At 40.9% G+C, this 21,508-nt stretch overlaps 1 protein-coding gene across 3 annotated transcripts in view; it reads left to right on the top strand.

Moving 5' to 3' along the window:
• Ipcef1 (interaction protein for cytohesin exchange factors 1) overlaps positions 1–21,508 on the top strand; it is a 161,319-nt gene that overhangs the window by 114,201 nt on the left and 25,610 nt on the right. For all 3 annotated transcript variants that reach the window (XM_036169125.1, XM_036169126.1, XM_036169128.1), the window contains 3 exons: positions 6,308–6,366; positions 7,700–7,800; positions 19,689–20,064. In XM_036169125.1, the coding sequence (XP_036025018.1) occupies positions 6,308–6,366; positions 7,700–7,800; positions 19,689–20,064 (536 nt within the window). The remainder of the gene's footprint in view (positions 1–6,307; positions 6,367–7,699; positions 7,801–19,688; positions 20,065–21,508) is intronic.

Below are 21,508 nucleotides of genomic sequence, written 5' to 3'. Positions count from 1 at the left end.
AGGTTCACGGACTTACCTCCTGCTTCTCCATGTATCACCCTGAACATTTACTTCCGGGGCACCTGACTGTAAGGGATGTCCTAGCTCTGTGTCCTGCTTGTTCTGTCAAGTCAATGCACTCCGTTCCCACTTCACTCCTGGTTTAGATGGAAGATGCATTGCACCAGCTGTAATTTGAATGAAGTGGTCTGTGAGATGCTGCCTTGAGGCAGCAGAGGACATCCTATTAACTTAAAAAGACTGTTATTGATGTCTTTGAGACCATCGTATAATAATGTAATGTTTATGGAACATTTATAGCATGCCCCATTACCAAAGACATTGGGCAGTAACAGTCAAACCCTCCCACCCCCGTAATCCCTCTATTCATAGAGTTTATACTTCAATGCTGCTATTTATTGTGCCTGGTAATATTATTGCTTATCTTCCATACATAATCCATCTTTGCCTCCTTGTTTCAGAAAACTAAATGAAGTAGATCCTATCTTCCATTATACATGCCAACTCCCTTCAGGTCGCCTCTTCTGCGGCACTGTCTAGCTAGGAGCCTTCTCATTTGTTATACCCACTTGGCTTACCCTCACCTCATCTCTTCAGTTGAGGACAAATTGCTCACAGGAAGTTGGGAGACCATGGATTAGCTATCAGAGACAGAACTGACAACAGTGTCTTTCGAACATGTCTTTGATGGGCAAGTAGAGTGTTGTTCCTACACTCTTTCTGATTTTTCTGATTGTGGTTTTCACCCCTCCCTTGCCTTTCTCAAGCATCTCAGGGGAACAAAAAAGAACAGACATATCAGAAGAAAATGGTTCATCCCCTTCAAAGGTCATCACTCATCTCTGTACGGCAGTGGTGACTCAATCCCGCTGCTTTGCAGCCACATGCTGGGAGTGTCCAGAAGAGGGAGTGCTCTTGCATAGTTAGAACCCAGAGATGGTGACAGCCAATCTGCAGCTGGGTCACCACTGAGGTCCACAGGGCTGCCTCTGGTTTGTCATGGCAGGAAGATAGAGCTGCCCCCCCACCCCATCCCTGATAGCTTCTCCAACAGCATCCTGGGTGTCCTGTGTCTTCAGTTTTATCCCTGTTATCTTTCCCACCCTTCTTGGGGCTGATTCTTCTTCTCAGAGAAGGCTGAGTGAAAGAAAGCATCCCAGAGAAATAGTCCTTCTGAGTGCCTTGTTATCTAGTGAATGTCTCCTACACAGAAAAATGCATTTTCAGTCAAGAGGAGGTTAGACTCTTATGAGATTGCTGGAATCCATTGTACTTCAGGCACTCTAAGCCACACATCAAGGTTATTTAGCTCCCTGTTCCTGTCTGCCACCAGCTCAGTCTTTGTTTACATCTTTACTCTTTATAGTCAAGCTTTCTTTCCATCTGCAGATTCTTATTTAATGGCAGGGCTTGTATGAGTTCTAGCTATAGATATCTTTTACATTGGTGGCTAGTAATGCAACACCTGTCACCACAATAAAGGTGAAATGTTATTGCCAGTCTGTGCTGTGAAGAGCACTGACTTTTTAAAAATTCTGTTAGAGCATCCTTTCCCAATTAATAAACAAGCTATAAATTGAAATTTGAATTTCAAGTGTTGTGGGCTCTGATTTTGAATCTCTCCAGTGATCTTTATAATTCACATGATGATTTTCATCATAGTCCTTAAATTGCTCACCTCACTACTCATGGCTTCAAGGCCCATTTTGCCTGTTCCTGGGTACACGATAATTTCTTGTATCCATAATGTCCTTGCCCTAGCTTCATTTCTACTGTGTCATAAACTGTCCTGACAAAAAAGCCACTTAAAGAAGAAATGGTCTATTACACTCACAGTTCTAGGTTCTAGAACAGTCTATTATCACTGGGAAGTCAAAGCAGGACCTTGAAGCATCGTATCCATGGGCAAGATCCGAAGGAACAATGCCTGGATCCTTACTTGCATGCTCTCTTATGCGTAGCTTGCTTCCTCATTCTTCCACAGTTCAGGACCCCAGCCAAGGGAATGGTGCTTCCCACAATGGGCTGGTTTTTCAGCAGCAATCAAGACAATGCCCCAGGGACATGCCCACAGGCCAACCTGATGTAGGCAGCACCTTCACTGAGATTCTCTGCTCTGGTGATTCTAGGCTGTGCCAACTGCACAAAGCTAAGCATCACAACCATTACTGAGTTTTCTTACTCTTAAGATAATTCTTCCAATAACCAACAAGGGAGAACCTCTCTGGACTACCAAGTTTGTCCTTTCTCCTACAAGACTATGTAGATGATACCTAGAGGTTTATTTACCAATGACACCTGAAACTTTCCCTTTTCTCTTGATGGAGCCTGTTTAAACTAGTCAGTAATAAATCTAGGAATGACTTAGGGGGAGGCTTGGAGGGAAGGGTAGTTTTTTCAGTTTTCAGTCATTTAACTCTTTGGCTAGCTACATTTTTTCTTTTTGTTGTTGTTGTTTTTTTGAGGTGAGGTGACATTTCTCTCCAGGGTGATAAGCAGAGAAGTCAGTGTAATAGAAATCTCTTATACTTTGTCATGACCCTCAATTTCCAGATGTAGGAGTACGTCATTAAGAGTAATGGAAGAATCATTTCTAAACAAAGATATGGGCTTGCTGCCCTTCTCAGGTGGTGTTTGCAGGAAGAATGCTCTTATTTGGGCATCCATGTTCTAATACTGTACTCATCCAACACACACATTCCTAACAAGTCAGTACATAGTAGACTCCTGGGAAACACCGACCATCTTTCATGTATGTGTAAAGCCTTTTGTAATATACATGTATTTAGCAAGAAATGGAGGTTCTCAGGTACTCCACAAGGTTTACAGAGGTTCTTAGTGAGGGAGGGCCTATAAGCAGAAGTCTAAACAATTGTTAGGTTATCACAGTTAGTAACTCACAATGAAAGGAAAGGACTTGGGTTTGGGGGAAGGGTGAAATTTCCATTTTGATTTACATTCACACTCTGGAATAGAGTTTAGAAAAGCCTTTGCTGTTTCAGTTATTCTCAACTCAAAACTCATTGTCTTTTTCTTTCTTTGATATTTCACTTTTAGATTCTTTTAGTTTGTGGGGAGGAAAGGGCCAGCTTTATATAAGCATGAAATCATGTATAAACTGAAAACCTTATTTAAAGTGAACCATGAAATATATTGTATTTTATCTGATTTAGAAATGTGTTTAAATTTTTGTGTGTTTGTGTAGCATGCACGTTCATGTATGTTTGTGTTTATAAGTGTGGAGGCCAGAGATTAACCATGATGCCTTCCTCTATTGGCTCTACCTTAGTTTTTGAGACAGTATTCCTCATTGGACATGGAGCTCATTGTGGTGATATATTGTGTACCCTTATCTGGGGATCAGAGGACAGAGCCAGCCACTAGAGTAGACACAGAGGCCAGACAGTGGTGGCACACACCTTTAATCCTATCACTGGTTCAAGGCCACACTGGGAACAGAGTCAGGCCATGATGGCACACAACTTCAAAAGCAGCACTTGAGCTCTCATGCCTTTGCTTGGGAAGCACACATGCCTTCAATCCCAGGAAGTGACATGGCTGGGTGGAGAACAGTATATAAGGCATGAGGAGACAGCAACTAAGCCTTGGTTCAACTGAGACCCCCTCAGGGGCGAGGACTCAGAGGCTTTGAGTCTGAGGATTTGCGGAAACAGGATCAGCTGAGGCGTTGACAAAGTGAGGTTGGCTGTGGCTTTTTCTGTTTCTCTGATCTTTCAGCTTTCACCTCAATATCTGGCTCTGAGTACTTTATTAATAAGACTGTTCACCAATTCATGTTATAGCTCATCACTATACAGGGAACCCAAAATCAGGTTCTCATGATTGCATAGAAAACTCTTTTCCCACTGAATCATCTCCCCAGTTTCCTACTACATACTTTTAATTGTTAGGTAATATATTAAACTTCTTGACACAAAAATAGAAAACCCATGAGATTTCTTGACTCTCCCCATCTTCCATTCAACTTCTTCCTGGGGGTGTGTACACATTTGACGGTATGATGTTTCTCTTTCCTCACACTGTGTGCACTAGTTTATGCACAGGTGTGAGTGTGTCAGTTTTACCGTACATTAGCGCAGGTAAAACTTACGGTCCTGTACTTACTTTCTACTAACAGTATGTTATAGGATTTTTTTTTTTCTGAGTCATTACAAATCTACTTGTGAATGTTTTTATTAGTTTCATTACAACATTGTATTAATATAATCCAGATCATTACTTATGTGATTTCTTGTTAATGGACAATTATTAACTCAGGGTCTCTTTTTTCTACTATTACAAGCCTTGTTGACAATATTTTTCTATGTAAAGATTTTTTTCCCCAAAATATATATTAACAATTATAGTTATTGGGCAAAGAAGGTAGATATTTAAATTATGAACAATATCATCAAATTGCCTGTTCAAAACTGACTATATCAATTTTCATGTTTAACTCAACACTTGATTCAAATATTTACTTTTCCATTCTTTCCTTAGACATCAGTAGTATTTCCAATGCCCACTAGTCCATAAGTGAAAAATAGCCCCCTGTATCTAGATAATGTAGTTTCCAAATGGCCAGTGTGCATGTTCCAAAGGAGAGAATTTCCCCCACATTTGCATTGGCTCTCGTGTGTTCTGACCCCATTCTTTGGTCTTATTTGTCATGGTTCAAGGACTAGATGAACACTCCTGCCTTCCTATAGCATCACCTGTGCCATAGCATTGGTCCAGTCTTATGCAGCCATTAGGGATCTTGAGTCTGTTGTGGGACTAAAGGCAACGTCTTTAAGGAGACTAGGCTTATTCTCCTTTCTGTAGGGATTCCCATTTTGTCTAATATGCAACATATATTTAAAAATAATGAGTACAGCACGATCATGTCCAGTTGAAGATTGGGTGAGGATTTCTGAGGAGCTGTTGACTGTAGATCTGGGCATGTATGGTGTTTGTGCCATGGTGCCAATGCAGCATGCCAAGGAGTTCATGATGCAGGAAAGGACTGGAAGTAAAGTATAAATGAATCAACAATGTGTAGTATCATGGCTGTTACTTTGTTTGTATTAATTTGGCTCATTATTGAATGTTTATTAAAAAAAAAAAGAATAAATACAGTTTATTTGAAAAGACAAACAAAAAACCAGAAACACCTGGGGAATGAGTCCCCTAGATAGCCACTGTACCCAAAGGACATTTCCCTTCAAGTATTATATTATGTAAATAGGAATATATGAAATAGGTGTGTTTCTTATTTTAAAAGTATTTTTATTTTTGTTTGTTTGTTTTTTTATTTATTATGTATACCATAGAGGGCGCCAGATCTCATTACAGATGGTTGTGAGCCACCATGTGGTTGCTGGGAATTGAACTCAGGGCCTCTGGAAGAGTAGTCAGTGCTCTTAACCTCTGAGCCATCTTTCCAGCCCCGTATTTTTATTTTTTACAATTTGTTCCTAACTGAAATCTTGAGGAAGCATGACAGTGGCCTAGAATTAAAAGCAGTTTGAGTTCATTAAGGTTTGCCTAGACTTATTGTGCAGCTGATATTTAATCAATAGAAGAAACTTGTCGATTTTTAACTTCCATGAAGATTTTAGAAATTAAAAATTCCCACCCTTTAGGAATACCTTTTATGCTTTAGTCAGATCTACTGAGTGATGCAAAATTTGTCTAGCTGAAAAGTGAATTATGTGGATATATTTTTCTGAAATCAATTGACATTATTAAAAGGATAGAGAGCTGGAATGGCTTGGGTGGGTAAAATAGCTTCCGAGGCAAGCCTGATGACCTGAGTTCAATACCTGGAACCCACTTACAGGCACAGAGAGAGAATGGACTGCCCAAAGTTGTCTCCTGGCCTCCGAATGTATAATGCATATGTATAATGACAATACATTTTAAAAATTGATAGAGATATGGCTTTGATGGTCAAGTGACTGAATTTGATGACCAGTGTTTTGATGGTACCTGAAGGTTTAAAATATATAATTACTAAAGAAAACATATTTGTTCGTATAGCTAGAATAACTCATTTAGCTTCCAGCCTTAACCACTGGCTAAAGTCTCATCCCACTTCTTTTACAATGTAGATCCCTGGAAAGCCAAATGTTGTAAAACCAGAAATCTTATGTCTCCATGTTTCACACTCATGATGCTTTAGGAAATACTCAGACTAAGTATGGAGTTAGGACTGAATTTCTTTGTAAAGTCTGATACAGGAAGCAGGTTCAGGGCCTATGGAGAAAAGAGAATGGATCAGGGGCCCAGCTGCTTGTCAAACATTTCCTTTCCATTTGAATTGTAGGTGGTTAAACAAACTTGGGTTTGCAGTCATCCATCAGGAATCCACTACAAAGGATGAAGGTATGTTCAGTTTTACATTTCTGAAATTTTAGCAATAATATTAGGATAGACTGAATCAGGATGAAGAGAGAGACAATCCAGATTCTATGTATAGGCTGGTCCTGGAGAAACATGGTTTGACATTTGCAATGATCTAAGAGGTACAGACAGCCATCTTCACACAGACTCACCATGGAGCCGTGCCTCCCTTGCCAACTCGAAATGATTTCACACTTCACCCACACTTAAGCAGCTGCAGGCTTCTCTGATACTAGACAATTGCCAATGCAAATGTTTTACTGCCCTCCTTACAGAGTTCTTACTCATGGACCTGAATGTGTCATGATCTAGGCAGATAACTTGCATCCCACCATTTCCTCTGACAGTTTAACCTTTCTGCCAGGTGCGTGTTGACATTAATTACCTTGAAGCTGTTCTTGGAACCTGATGATCGGGCTGGAGACACACACCATGTTCAGGCCTCACAAGCCACAGGCATCCATATCTTCATAACATTATTAGCTTTAAGTGTGGGGAAAAGAGAGGCTGTAGATGTCAGGGTCACTGACATATACTGGTGCTAAAATGCTTAGATTACCGGACACTTGGGGATTGTAAGGAGGAAGTTATATGTTTGATTATAAAATCTTAAGTTTAGAAATGGAAAAGTGGCAAATGTGAACCAATAAGGGAATTCATTACAATGCTGTGAAGTTAGCATCAAGCTCTCATTTTCGTTTCTGTTAGGTAAGCATTCATTTGTTAGCAACTGGGGAAGAGAGACCTGTGTAGAAGGGCTTATTCTGGTGTTTAAGACCTTTTGTGATATTTCCTTTAAACATCTGAAGCCTCATCTTCCAGGGTCTCCTTTGGAGATCTCCATTTTTGTAGCTCAGTCCACTTGGTCAGCCTGATCCTCCTCTTGCTGTTCTTTAGGTACCAGTCAAGACTGAATTATCAGTCAGACTCAACGCCCGTGGTTCATTTTGATTCCCATCTTCACCACTGATGGTGTTATAATGACTCACACATTTTAAATGAATTCTTTTATTATGCTTTTCTGAGCCACAATAGCCCCCATCTTGCATACTGGATGCTCTCTGGCAGCAGAAACCACCATGGGGGTGGGGGACACTTGTTTCTCCCATTTTTGAGTTTCTTTTCCTCAGGTAGTGCCATAGATGTCTTGCTTTCTATATTCTTTTTTTTTTTCTTTTTGGATGCTTCCTTTTTTAATTAGATTGAAATTGCAATAGGCAGATGGAGAAAAACCTTTGCTCATATATTATGGAATAAATAATGAGAGCCTTGAAACCTGAAGCATGTTTTTTTTTTTTTTTTCTTCCGGTTATAGAATGTTACAGTGAGAGTGAGCAGGAAGATCCTGAAATAGCTGTGGAGACGCCACCCCCTCCGTATGCTTCTGCCACTTCCTCTCCTGTGGGACGTGTAGATGTGAGTAGTTTGTTGGTCACACTAATCTTGTGTGCGGATGTTACTCCTTCCAATTATACATAGACTACCTTGGCCAATACATTTTTAGAATTGACCAAGTTAAGGTGCCTTCCAAAGAGCAAGTGAAATTCTCAGGCTGCTGACTCAGGGTGCTGCCTTAGAGCCTTCACCATAGCAACCCTCAGGGATGACAGTCTTGATGTATTTCTTCATAACCCACAGATGGACTGGATCACAGTCAGAGGATGCATGGAGATGCAAAGGTCTTTTGAGGGGCAGGCCAATGCCTGCAGAGGCTCATTTTGCAGTGCGTTTCATGCCCTACTTGTTTTCTGAAGGAACGTCAAGTGCCTTGCCTAGGTGCCTGTGATACAACAATGCAACATGAATTTAAAAGTGATATTAAAAATAAGAGCATGTAAAGAGAAACAGAAATAGCAGCTGGGGTCATGTCATTAAGATTGCATATGGGCCAGTGTGGTGTGTTCCCAAAGAAGGGTCCAAGTTGCTTCCCAAGCTTTGGAAGTTCAGGTCTTCATGGAAGCCAAGACTTTGGAGAAGTGCTTCATGTTTGGATGTATGCTCCCTAGCAAGAGTCACACTGTGGTCATTGAGGATATGATTTAAAAAAAATAATGCATAGATGATGATGATGATGATGATGGTGGTGGTGGTGGTGGTGGTGGTGGTGGTGGTGGTTTGGGTATGTGGTTGAAACTCAAGACCTCCTGCATGCTAACATATACTTTATATCTGATCCATACTGCTAGCCAGATGTACAACTTTTATGTTTATCATGTCCCAGGGCTTTAAATTCATAGTCATTTAATCTTCAAACAACCTTGAAAAACAGTAGTATTCTATAAGCTTTACTGATCACGTGAGACCAAGCTCCTTTCTATGGTTAGAGCCATTTGTATTTTCTCTTTGTGTCTGTTAGATGTTTAGCCTCTGCCTCCTCTTCCTATTCCTCTTTCTCACTCTTGTTGATTGATGGGATTTCCCAATTTGTTCTTCTCTGTATTTGAAATAACATGTGTTTGTCAGGCATGCTTGTCAGCTATCAATAAGGCTCACTTATTATTTTTTAAATGCTTTCATGGCTTCTTTTTATAAATGGATATTTGTGAGTTTAATGGCTCAGATTTATCTATCACTTTTATTGAACTTAGTGTCTTTTTTCCTTCTGGTTTTGAAAATTGCTTCCTTCCCCAAGATGTGAGGAAGTTGATCTTACTATCTTCATTTTGTGACAGAGAAAGCCTGTATAGAACTGTACCATGATAGTTACCTATCCACAGACCTGAAGTCCAGCATTCCATGTTTGAACATAAAGAAATGAAGGGACTCTTCTGAGACCTAGAAGTTAGACTAACAAACTTGGAAGATTCTTTACATTTTTCTGAGTCCTTAATCAAATGTTAGTTGTTTGCTTGTCTTTTTAAGGCAGGGTCTCAAGTGGTCCCAGCTGGCCTTTAGATTCTTGCTATATAGCCAAGGGTGATTCTGCACCTCTTGTCTTCATTCACCCCAAATTACGATTACTGTAGGTGTACATCACCACACTTGATTTCTATTTAGTGCTGGGGATTGAGCCCAGGACAAGCACACTACCAACTGAGACCCCTACCAAGCCCTTAAATGTTGTTTCTTAAAAAGTTGTAAATGGTAGTTATGCATGCCTTTAATTCCAGCACTTAGGAGGCAGAGGCAGGAGGATCTCTGAGTTCAAGGCCAGGCTGGCCTACAAAGCTAGTTCCAGGACAAACAGGGCTGCATAGAGAAACCCTGTCTTGAAAAACAAAAACTAACAAACAGACAAACAAAAAAGTTATAAGTTGGTCACTATTAACAAATTTTCTAAAGTAATACAAGATAAAATTGTCGGATAAATGTTGTCTTGGCCATGTTTTGGCAATTTAATACAAGCTACTGTTATCTGTGAAGAGGATCTTCAAACTAGAAAAACAAATACATCAGTTTGCCTGGAGGCAATTCTGTGGGGGGCATCTTGTTGATCAATGATTGATGTGGAAGGGCCCAGCTCACTGTGGGTGGCACTATTCCTAGGCAGGTAGTCTAGGTGATGTAAGAAAGCCGGCTGAGCAAGCCATGGAGAACAAGCCAGTGATGCTCCTTTGTGGCCTCTGCTTCAGTTTGTGCTTGTAGGTTCCTGCCTTGAGTTTCTCCCTTGGCTTGCCCCTCATGATGGATTGTGACCTGTAAACCGAGCAAATCACCCCCAAGTTGTTTTGGTCATGGTGTTTATTACAGTAACAAAAAGCTAACGAGGACAAATATTGAACAGTTAGATTTTTTTTCTTTCTCCTAGTAATAGAGTATGTCCCTTATGCTCACTATTTCCCAGGCAGATTTTGTTTTTGTTTTCTCTTGTTTCTGGAAAAAAAACAGACATGTAAGACACTTGGTTAAAATAACATGAGGCTTACTATTTAAGCAGATGAAGTGAAAGAAAAAAAAATCTGGGTGACTTTTATCCAGGGCATGAATCAAGTTATTGTTTCTCTCAAAAGCTATTGTTTCACTCAATATGATATAGGCTAGCCATGAATCAGATATACAAGCCTAGGCTGAGAATAAATATTTTTCAAGTTTTTTTTTTAAACAGTTGGGAAATGACTTCAAAGCTGAACTCAACAAAATAAAATAATATTGTTCTGGAAGATTGTCTCAGAAACTTTCAAGTTTTGGAATATCTAATTTAATGTCTAGCCTTTCTTACTGCTAGAGAGTAGAGCTAATCTTAATTTTCAGTGCCTGAGAGTTTGGACTTCTGATTCTAGTGGGCTGAATCACAATGGACTGAATTCCACAAGGGAATGCAGTGCACTGTAGGATCTTGAGTGAGTGAAGACAGGTTTTTGATTCTGTTCTTTCAAACTGAAAAGGCCTCATGTGAGTGACAGGGGGTGGGGGAGGGAGGAGTATTCCACTTTTCCCTTTGTGTGTCTATGTGTAGGGCACTCCAAATGTCTTTCTTCAGGAGCCAAGCTCAGGATTGCTCATGGGAACCTAGGACTCCCTGACACCCTAGGGTGGCTAGCCAGGAAGCTCCAGAGGTCTCTCAGTGCCAGTGTTATATGCACTTGCCTGCCACTGTCTCCAGCATTTTGTGTGGGTGCAAGATTTCTGAATTCAGATCTTCAAGCTTAAATGACAAGCATTTTGTTCATTGAACCATCTCAGCAGCCCCAACATGACCAGATTCTTAAAGAAATGGTAGTTTCCCCCCCCCCCAGGCTTATTAAAATGGTTTAAAAGTAGATGGGGGTTCTGTACATTTCATTTTGAAAGGTAATTTGTAGATCTCATTGTTCAAATTTCTTCAGTTTCTCAAAAGATAATAAGAGGAACCAACTTCTCAAGTCTCCCAATGTCCTAAGTTACTGTTTTAAGAACTATTAATAGCACTAAAACTTTCACTACATATTTTCTTCTTCCAAGTTTAATTTTAAAGGCACTGTCTGATAACCTTGTCTCTTGTGCTGATTTACTTAAATTGTGAATGCTCTTCTCAGAACTTGGGGGCCATGGATGAATGGTTCCTGTTCCTGTTCAAAGAGATAGGTGCAGATGACTGTCCTAGGGAGAAGTCTACTATAGCAGAAGTAGAGAAAGATGGATAAGAAGACCAGGGGAGATGGAGCAAGAGAGTGGGCTGTGGCAACTGATAGGCATGGATGGTCAGAATGGTCCCACACAGCTTACATCTGAGCACAGGTCTGCAGAGGTGCATTGAGTCAACTTGGGTGACCTACTGAGAACGAGTTTCTCACCAGAGAAAACAGCCAAGGTCTCATTGGTGAGAAGTGATGCCGCAATGTCACTGGAGTGTGAGCACGTGAGTCTGATAGGATGTAAAGTCAGGGTAATGGTAGCCATTTTATACAGGGCTTGTGGGCCAGCTAAGGCTTTTGATGCCCTATGGTGAGTGATTCGGGAAGCACTTGGAAGATATGAGCAGAAGGGTTGTGAAGTCAGTTTTGAACTGCTGGTATATGGAAGAAACCTAGTGCATCAGGGAGAAGCATCTTTTCTAGAAGGCAGAAAGTGTGCATTATTCTATGGTGTGGGGTGGTGACAGGCTTCCGGTACAGCTCTCAGGCCTTTGAGGAAGCGAGGTGACTGGGACTTGAGCGTGCTTGGAATGTAGACCACTGAGAGCTGGATCAGATATGGAAAAGGGGGATACATATTTATAACCCTAGCTTCAGGCAGCTCAGCTAATAATTCAGATTATTTTAACAGAGTGGTTCAGTCCTTACACTTCGATGCTTTTCAGAAGAACAATTCCTTTTTGTCCCCGAGAACGTTCCAGCAAGCCATCTAAAGCAAACTGAAGCAGCAGGAAGTAAAAATAAACTCTGAAAGGAGGCTCACTGGCTGGGGCTAGAGGAAGAAGTTGAAAACTGAACAAACAAGGGTAGAATAATTTTAGAAATACAGATTTCATTTTAACAGGCTGTGTCTTGAATAGGTGTCTACCAAATGTCAACCGGTCATTCAATATCCACTGTACAAAATGGTACAGATGCTTGCAAGTGGGTAATTCTAGGAAGACTTATCAGTGAATATAGCATACAATTTCAAACCCAGCCCCCCACACACATATGCAAGAACTAGGGATAAGGAAACCACCTTTCTACTCAGGATATAAGGAATCATAAGCTTTATGTTTGGAAATTGAACTGATTTTCAAACTCTGCTGTAACTTGGTGTTATGTATTTTCGTCTCTTGCTTTAACAGTTCCTCTCCACAGCCGGCTAGTATGGCGGCTGTCCCACCACCCCTTCCTGCCTTCCGCTTCCACCGGCCAACTCCAACCCCCTCATTAGCTCTTGCCTGAGTCATTGGAACAACAGGCTCTTTCTTTCCCTTCTTCTAGTCTATCTTTCCTTTAAAAGGACCCCCCCCCCCCCGTGCTTTTAATAACATGGATTTGCCTAGAACTCATCATGCATACCAGGTTGGCCTTGAACCCACAGAGCTCTGCTCACTTCTGCTCCCAAGTGCTGAGATTAAAGAGAGGCAGCACCACCCCTGGTCCAACTCTTAAGTCATTGAGATTTCACATTTGTTGCTATGTTCTTGTCGCTAATCCCTGAAAAAAGCCTGCTTTGCCCTGAGTCTTCCAAACTCCCCTTCTGCACCTGCAGGGAGCAAGTTCCTTAGCTCGTAGGAAGAGCTGTTCGGATGCCACCCCAGTTCCACATCCATGGTATCTTGTAGTCTGCTTCAAGCATGAATTCCTCTGCTGAAGCCATTTGCTCCCTGGTAAGCCAGGACACATTGGCTCTTTGGGTTTTTTTCTCCTTCTATCAATCCCTTTAGCTGGCATCCACAGCCATGGGTCTCATTGTGTTATTTTCATACATGTATGTCATTCTGCTTTGTTTTTATTCTGCATTCTCCCTGCATTTCTGGAACCCTTTATTTAAAATGTCTTTTCATGCTGTTCCTGTAATTGACCTCCTACTTGGGGCTTTATGTGTCTGTGTTATTTATATAATTACCACATTCGTTTAAAAATGTTTAATTTTTTAAGTGTATGTATATGTGCCTGAGTGTATATATGCACAACACATGCACGAAGTAGCCTATGGAGGTCATGTGGGTGCTGAGACCCAAACCTGGAACCTCTGTAAGAGTAATATACATTCATCACCTCTGAGCCATCCCTCTAGACCTCCCAATTACCAAATTATTAAAGCTAGGCCACATTTAATATATTTTTATTAGTGATGTTTGTAAGTGTCTAGCCAATGGTTGAACTTGGATGCATGGATAGTTGGTAAAGTGGGTGGCTAGTATGTCTTCTTCATCCACACTCTACAAGAATATTTCCCCAGGCACTCCTTTAGAAAAAAATTATGGGCCAGGCATGGTGGTGCACACCTTTAGTCCCAGCACTTGATGAGGCAGAGGCAGGTGGATCTCTGTGAGTTCAAGGCCAGCTTTGTCTACAGAGTGAGTTCCAGGACAGCCAGAGCTGCATGATAGAGAGACCTTATCTCAAAGAAAAAACAATTTAAAAAGATATTTATTTGTATTTTTAATTATGTGTAGGTGGGTATGTACACATAAGTGCATTGCTCTTGGAATCCAGAAGAGGGTATCCGATCTCCTGGAACTGTAGTTACCAGAAGTTGTGAGCCACTTGATATGAGCACTGGGAGTCAGAGTCCATTCCCCTACAAGAGCAGTTGTAGTTAGAGTTTTCCTGCCTGGCCCACAGTCAGGACAAATCTCTCTCACCTGCCAGGCCCATAGACGCTCAGACCCAACCAAGTAAACATACAGAAACTTACATTGCTTACAAACTGTATGGCCGTGGCAGGCTTCTTGTTATCTACTTCTTCTATCTTAAATTAACCCATTTCTGTTAGTTTATACTTTGCCACATGGCTTGTGGCTTACCGGTGTCTTTACATGTTGCTTCTCATGGCAGCGGCTGGCAGTGTCTCTCCCCTAGCCTTCCACTTCCCAGGATTCTCTTCTCTCTTGTCCTACCTATATTTCCTGCCTGGCCACTGGCCAAACAGCATTTTATTTATACAGAGCGATATCCACAGCAAGCAGTGCCCTCTCTTAGCTGCTGAGCTGTTTCTTCAGCATGTAGAATGACGTTCCCTCGCACAGAGATTCTACACATCCCTCAAGAAGGATCATTTCATCTGACTCTCAGAAAACTCCTATTTTAGTTTTACAAATGAGGAAACCAAGTTCCAAAGAAGTAAACCTGACTATATTGTAGGCAGAAATCTTAAGATGTTTATATTTTACCAAGACTATTTACTGCTTTAGTCTGAGCATGGTGTCCCATACCTGTAATCCCAGCTCTCAGGCACAGAGGCAAAAGGACTCCAAATCTGAGGCCAACCTGGTTTACACAGTGACAGTATATCTTGGGAAAGAAAACAAATCATCAAAAATGTATTCCGTCGCACTGTATGATTTGCTCCTATTGATGTACCTGCCAATCAAACAGCTGATCAGTTGATTACATGATTCTGTGTACCTGACACCTGCTAGGTCCTATTGAGGACACTCTTGCTCCCCATATCACCATTATCATTAAGTGATTTAACAGGGGCAGCAAATCAAAAATTCAAACAATTGTCTTTGAGTATTGATAAGTATTGTGAAGAAGATAAAACTGTGAAGTGCCCAGTAGAGTGGACAGAGATGGGGGCATGTTCAACTTGTGTTTTGGACAAATTTTTTTTTAAAGGACTGTAGAGCTAAGTAGCATTTTTTTTTTCTCGAGACAGGGTTTCTTTGTGTAGTTTTGCGCCTTTCCTGGAACTCGCTTTGTAGACCAGGCTGGCTTTGAACTCACAAAGATCCACCTGCTTCTGCCTCACGAGTGCTGGGATTAAAGGTGTGTGCCACCACTGCCCAGCCTAAGTAGCATTTTAATTCAGTTTCTCTAGTAATAAAAATGTCCTACAGAGAAAATGAGAAAATCTATTTTAGGTTTTGAATCAGTCAACTAAAACTCTAATCATGTGGCCAGTGAGATATATCAGTAGGTAAAGGTGCTTGTCACCAAGCTTGCTAACCTGAGCTTGATCCAAGAGACTCACATGGTAGAAAGATGGAACCATTTCCCCCTGATAGCTGTTCTGTGACCTTTACACGTGTGTGTGTGTGTGTGTGTGTGTGTGTGTGTGTGTGTGTGTGTGTGTACTTACTCCCACAGAGACATAAACAAGTGTACTAAGTACAAGTTGCAATTGTTAATATGATTTCAGTTTCTTCACTGAAAATATTTTCAAACTCAAACATCAAGAAATGAATTAAATCATGTTGTCAACAGTTCCCTCAATACAGTAAGCCATGCTGCTTGAGGTTGTACATGCTCCATGTGTCTGACTTCAGTAATTCTTCTCTATCCTGTAGTTAGCTGTTCTGTTCAGCAAGTTAATGGCAATCTGAGGAAGCTCTTCAATAAGAGACTAAACTACTGTGATGAAATTTTCTTCACAGAGCTGGTTCTCTGATCCATTATTTCCTGGCAGTAATTTATTATCAGCTATGTGTTGGGCACAGATGCAAGAGAAAAAATGGAAGTGTAAAAATGACTAAAAACAGCCTGTTCTCAAGTAGCTCACCAAAAAAGACTTAGCCATCAATCAGCAATAGCAATATAAGTTGTCAAAGAAGATGATATTCATCTGGTGTGTTAGAAGAAGGCACCAGGTATTGTAACCTCACAGCCTGATACAGCTGGGGAGACTTTCTACAGAACCAGGTATGTGAACTGGCCTTGAAGGAGAGATACTTTAGTCAAACAGAGAAGGGGAGGAGAGAAGGGGACCTATGTCTCACTGCCTTTATTTCCTTTGCTGTTTTGTGAGCATATGATATAGTTCCCAGAAGGCTAGGATTCTATGCCTGGTATTGGCTGCTGGTAGCTACAGAATCTTAGAAATAATAACCCATGTTTTGGTACAATGTTATTTACAAAAAATAGTCCCAGATGGAATCTTCTGAAATGAACTCCATGTCCAATTTGTTCCCTATCATTCACTTTCTAATTCATTGACCTCCAACATCTAACACACATACTTTGTTCCTTCTCATTTTGTTTTCCAACTTCCCTGATTCTTTTCATTTTTTTATTTTCTATTTCTTTATTCACTCCTATTTTCTTTTTATTTTAAAATAAAATCTAGGGCAGAGGAGATGGCAAGGTGCTTGGTTTATAAGCAGGAGGGCCTGAGGCTGATCCTCAGACTCCATTTAAACATTCTAGTGTGGTGAAGTGCTTATAATCCCGGCACTGGGAAGGCGGAGATGGGATTATCCCAGGGACTCATTGGTTAGTTCCAGGACAATGGTGGACCTTGTCTCAAAGAACAAGGTGTTCTGTGTTTGTGAGAAAGATACTTTAAGTCATCAGCCAGTGCCCACTGGCATGCACACACACATGCATAGGCACCAAAAAGAAAAAGGGAAGCAAGAAAACAACTCTACAAATGTCATATGGTGTCTTGAGAACAAGGATTAAGAGTGTTTTTACTGAATAACAATGGACAAGAATATACTTCACCGACATGGCAAGCCCTTAGTTGAGAAGTTATTTTAGAGGAGAGTTTGGATATATATATGGTCTTTTTCTCAAGTATCCCATTTTTCTTTAATCCAATTAAAAGCACATGGCAGGAGGGCTCAGGCTCTGTCTCTGTGACAAAGGAAAGCTGACCAAATGGAAGGCAAGTTTGACCAAAATAGTTCACAAGAGGAGAATGTGCCAGGACTGGAGCAGCATGTGTGTGTTATGTGAACACTTACTTTGTAGATCCATCTAATGAGTAAAATATCCCTGCATTTATTTGGATAGTGTGGGGCCTATATGTTCCTCTCCAGGAGAAGTAGGACTTACAGAGCTTGGATCTCTTAGTTGTTCATTGGTCTCATTGACTTAAACTAGCTGGCTGTCAAGCTTTTTGGCACTTTGCTGAATGAAGCATATTCATGCCTGTGGTCATTTCATATCTTACTAGGCATTTTACTGTTGCGTTAATATTTAAAGTAGGTTTATTTCTGGACTGAAGAGATGGGTCAGTAGCAAATATGTTTTCCATGAAAGCATGAAGACATGACTTTAGATCCCAGATTCTGAGTAGATGCTGGGTAGGTGTGGCAGCTTGCTTGTAATTTCAGCTTTAGAAGATGGAGATTAGCCATCTAATGAGCTCTGGATTTGATTGAGAGACCCTGTCTCAATGATTAAAGTGGAAGAGTGATTGAAGATAATTCTCAGCATCATCCTCAGGCTTCCAGGACATACCACACATACACACACACACTCTCACACACACTCACACCTCATACACACATACACACACATACACACACAACACATACATATGAAAATGGGCACAGTAGATTTATTGATCATTTGGCAGCCTATATTCACTGAGCACCCAAGAAAACACACATATTAGTAAGTGGTGGTTTTTCCCATTGAAAGCTCAGAGCACAGGCCCTTTAAAATTCACAGTGAAATACTGAGTTTGAACATGGGTAAACTTTCTGACTTGACAGCCGTGTTTCTGAGGTTTAGAAGAGGATCCATATTTATTTGTTTTTGTTCTTTTGGGGGACCCACCAACCAGCTCCCAAATAACTAATAACTAATGCCTTGGCTTAGTTTCTAGCCAGCTTTCCTTGACTTAACTTATTCTGGCTATCTTTTGCTGCTGGGCTTTTTTCTATTCTCTTACTTCCGTAAATCTTACTCTTACTCTGTGGTTTGCTGTGTAGCTGGGTGGCTGGCCCCTGGAGTTCTCCTGTTCTCTAGCTCCCTCTTCCTTTCACTCCTCCATCCCTTTTCTTTCCCCTCCCCTCAGATTTCTCCTTCTATATATCCTCTCTGCCTGCCAGCCCCACATCTCTCTCTCTCTCTCCTGCCTTGCTCTTGGCTATTCAGCTCATTATTAGACCATCAGGTATTTTAGACAGGCACAGTAACACAGCTTCACAGAGTTAAACAAATGCAGCATAAGCAAAAGTAACACACCTTAAAATAATATTCTACAATATCCAAATGTTTTCTTCAGTTTTATATTTTTAATAATCTCCATCATGCCCCTAGCCTAATTAACAGGATTATCCAATAAGATGGTGACATAAAACTGAACCATGAACTACCTTCTTGGTCTTATGCCATGGGAGATATAGGGTAACCCAGAGAACAATGTGTCTAGACATTTAGATTTTATTGATGAATAATGTTAAAAATGGGAAAGAGTTGCCAGATCTTTTGTTTGGTATGGGATTGCATTAAAAAATGTAAACTCCCCTGAAACAAATGGCTATGTATTACCATATGTCAAAATTCTTAAATTATTGTAATATCAAAACTTATATAATATTTCAACATAAATGGTGCCTGCCTCAAGAGAATGTCCTTACTGGTGATGTGGCCTTGGTACTGTGTCTGTGGATTGATGAAATGTTCTTCATGGTGGTTACTTGCCCTTGGAGAGCATGCTAGGAAACAACCTGTCTGTCACCATCAGTGGGGCAGCCTTTGCTTCTCTCTCATGAACTCAGAGGCTATAACTATAGTATTGTCTCATTCGGTGAAGCTGTATTAAAAATTGTAAGTGATTGGGTCTGGAAAGATAGCACTGTCGGTAAGGAGGCTTGCTGCCAAGCCTGATGATCTGAGCTCAATACAAGGAACCCACATGGTGGAAGGAGAAAATGGACTTCTCTGACCTCTAACATATGCTGTGGCATCTGGGCTCCCCCCTCCTCCCAGTCACAAAATAATAACATGTTAACATTGTAATTAAACTTTTTTGTGATTTATGTTTGGCATTTTTTTTTTAACCTGGATAGATATAGATGGATAGTTGGTTATGTGCTAAGGAATAGGTCAATGTTACTAAAGGGTCTCACACCTGCTAGGAAGTATTCTTCTCCTGGGCCACACCCCAAACCTCTGCTTTCTTTCTATTAATTACCTTCCTCAGTTTTTTTGCTCATTCCATTGTGAATTCAAGAAGAGATGACAAGTTGTCATTGTACCCACAAGCATTAAAAAAAAAAAACTGTTTTAAGAGAGTCTTTAAATGATTGGAGAGGCTTAAGTTTTTGAGTCAATATTTTCGATACGGAGATTTTTTTCATATCTTATATGGTGAACTCAAAATTACACAAAGCAGTTTTGGAGAATAGTTATACTTACAATAACAAGGATCATATATTTGTCCTTTGACTTTTTTATTCCTAGTCACTTTTTCAAAAGAGTTCTGGAAGAATTTTAATAAAAACACAGTGTAGAGAATGGTAATTTAATCACTATGTCTCTCTTCCTCCTTTTCCTCCTGATTTTGTTTGTGGAAAATAGGCTGCACGGCGGTCATCTTCCTCTTCACCTCGACTGAGAGAATCCTCATGTTCTTTCTCCTCTCTGGAAAATTCTGTAAAGGCACCCAGCCGGGCTTCTTCCTCGGGATCTAAAGAAAGACAGTCCTGGCTTGGCATGGTGAACAGCACACCTGCTGCTGAAGACGTCGGGCAGCCCCTGACATTTACTGTACAGGTCCACACCCCTGCATCCTCAGAGGCAAGCAATTGCCGGGCCCCAGAAAACAGCTCTGGCATTTCGGAAAGCGGGTTTTTGAACTCTTTATCTAGTGATGACACTTCTTCGTTGAGCAACAATCAAGACCATCTAACGGTTCCGTCAGACAGAGCTCCTGGATCAAGGATGATGGGTAGAGGTAAACCAGGAAACTACTTCCTCTTCTTTACATGGTGAATATTTGTGGGAGTGCTATAGAACTCCACTATAAATCTGTAACTAAAATGTTTAAACTCGTGAAATGGCAATTTGATGATTAGTCACATGGGGCTCAGTCTTCAGCTCCTTTCGTAGATTTTGCCTGTGGCAGCTCCTGTTGCCAGGCCACTAATTATCTATTGTGTCAGTAACCAAGTGCTTTAGACCAGTAAGTAGTTCTCAACCTTCCTCACACTACCATCATTGAATACAGTTCCTCATGTCATGACACCAAGCATAAATATTTTTCATTGCTGCTTCACAACTGTAACTTCGCTATTGATGTGAATCATAATGAAAATATCTGTGTTTTTCAATAGTCTTTGGCAAACCCTGTGAAAGGGACCTTTGACCTACAAAGGGGTCATGATCCATAGGTTGACTATGAGGCAGGTAGGTATGTGATCAAAATGTAATACCTCTCCATCAGCTTGAGAACGAACTCCCCCACTATTTTGGTTCCATAGATTATGCTCTGGGGGCTTGTGGTAATTGAGACCCAGGGATCAGTGAGATGGATTTATATCACTTGGATCTTGTCAAATGGGTTTAGAGCAGCCATCTTCCTATTGTAGAGGGCCAGTAAGTGATCTCTTAAGGGCTTCTGTGTAGTTAATGGAAGGCAAAACCTTCACACATTTTGGAGGGCAGCACCTTTAATAGAGAGGAGGCAACGGCTTTTCTTTCTGGAAAACAGTTTTCTTTTAACAAAGGAAATAGTTGTATGTAGAAATCATCAATGTGTCTTTAAATATTCTATGATAATCCTCCTATTTGATTCAGGACAAACTTGTTTCTATTATTATCCATTCATGAAAAGTCTTTTCTAATTGTGTCTCATTCATCCTGGTGTAAAACAAGGTTTTCTGATTATCAGTGAGCTACTGGAGAACGATGGATTTGCACCATAAATTTTCAGTGTACTACTGAAAGTTGGCTTGCTGAATTCCTGCACTAACTTGCAGAAATTGCCCAATGACATGAATGATGACCCTTTCTCCCCTACTCTCAGCAAGGAGGCTGTCCTTAAGTTCTCACGTTTGGGAGCTAGAGAGATGGCTCAGTAGTTTAGAGTACTAGCTCTTCTTCTGTCGGACCAGGGTTCAGTTCCTAGCACCCACATTGGATAGCTCACAACCACCTGTACCTGTACCTCCAGCCCAAGAGAATCTTATATCCTTCTCTGGCTTCTGTGTGCACCCATCTGCACTGTAAACACACACACACACACACACACACACACACACACACACACACACACACACCCACGGGGGGGGGGGGACGGGGGGACATACACATATACACATGAATAGATAATAATTGGCCAGGGATCTCAGCTATAGGCTAGGGTGCAAGTCTGTATGTATATTATTTTTATACATGTG

The sequence above is a fragment of the Onychomys torridus genome, chromosome 19 (genome assembly GCF_903995425.1).
Source record: "Onychomys torridus chromosome 19, mOncTor1.1, whole genome shotgun sequence".
NCBI classification, from domain to species: Eukaryota; Metazoa; Chordata; class Mammalia; order Rodentia; family Cricetidae; genus Onychomys; species Onychomys torridus.
This window is presented reverse-complemented; position numbering and strand designations above follow the sequence as displayed.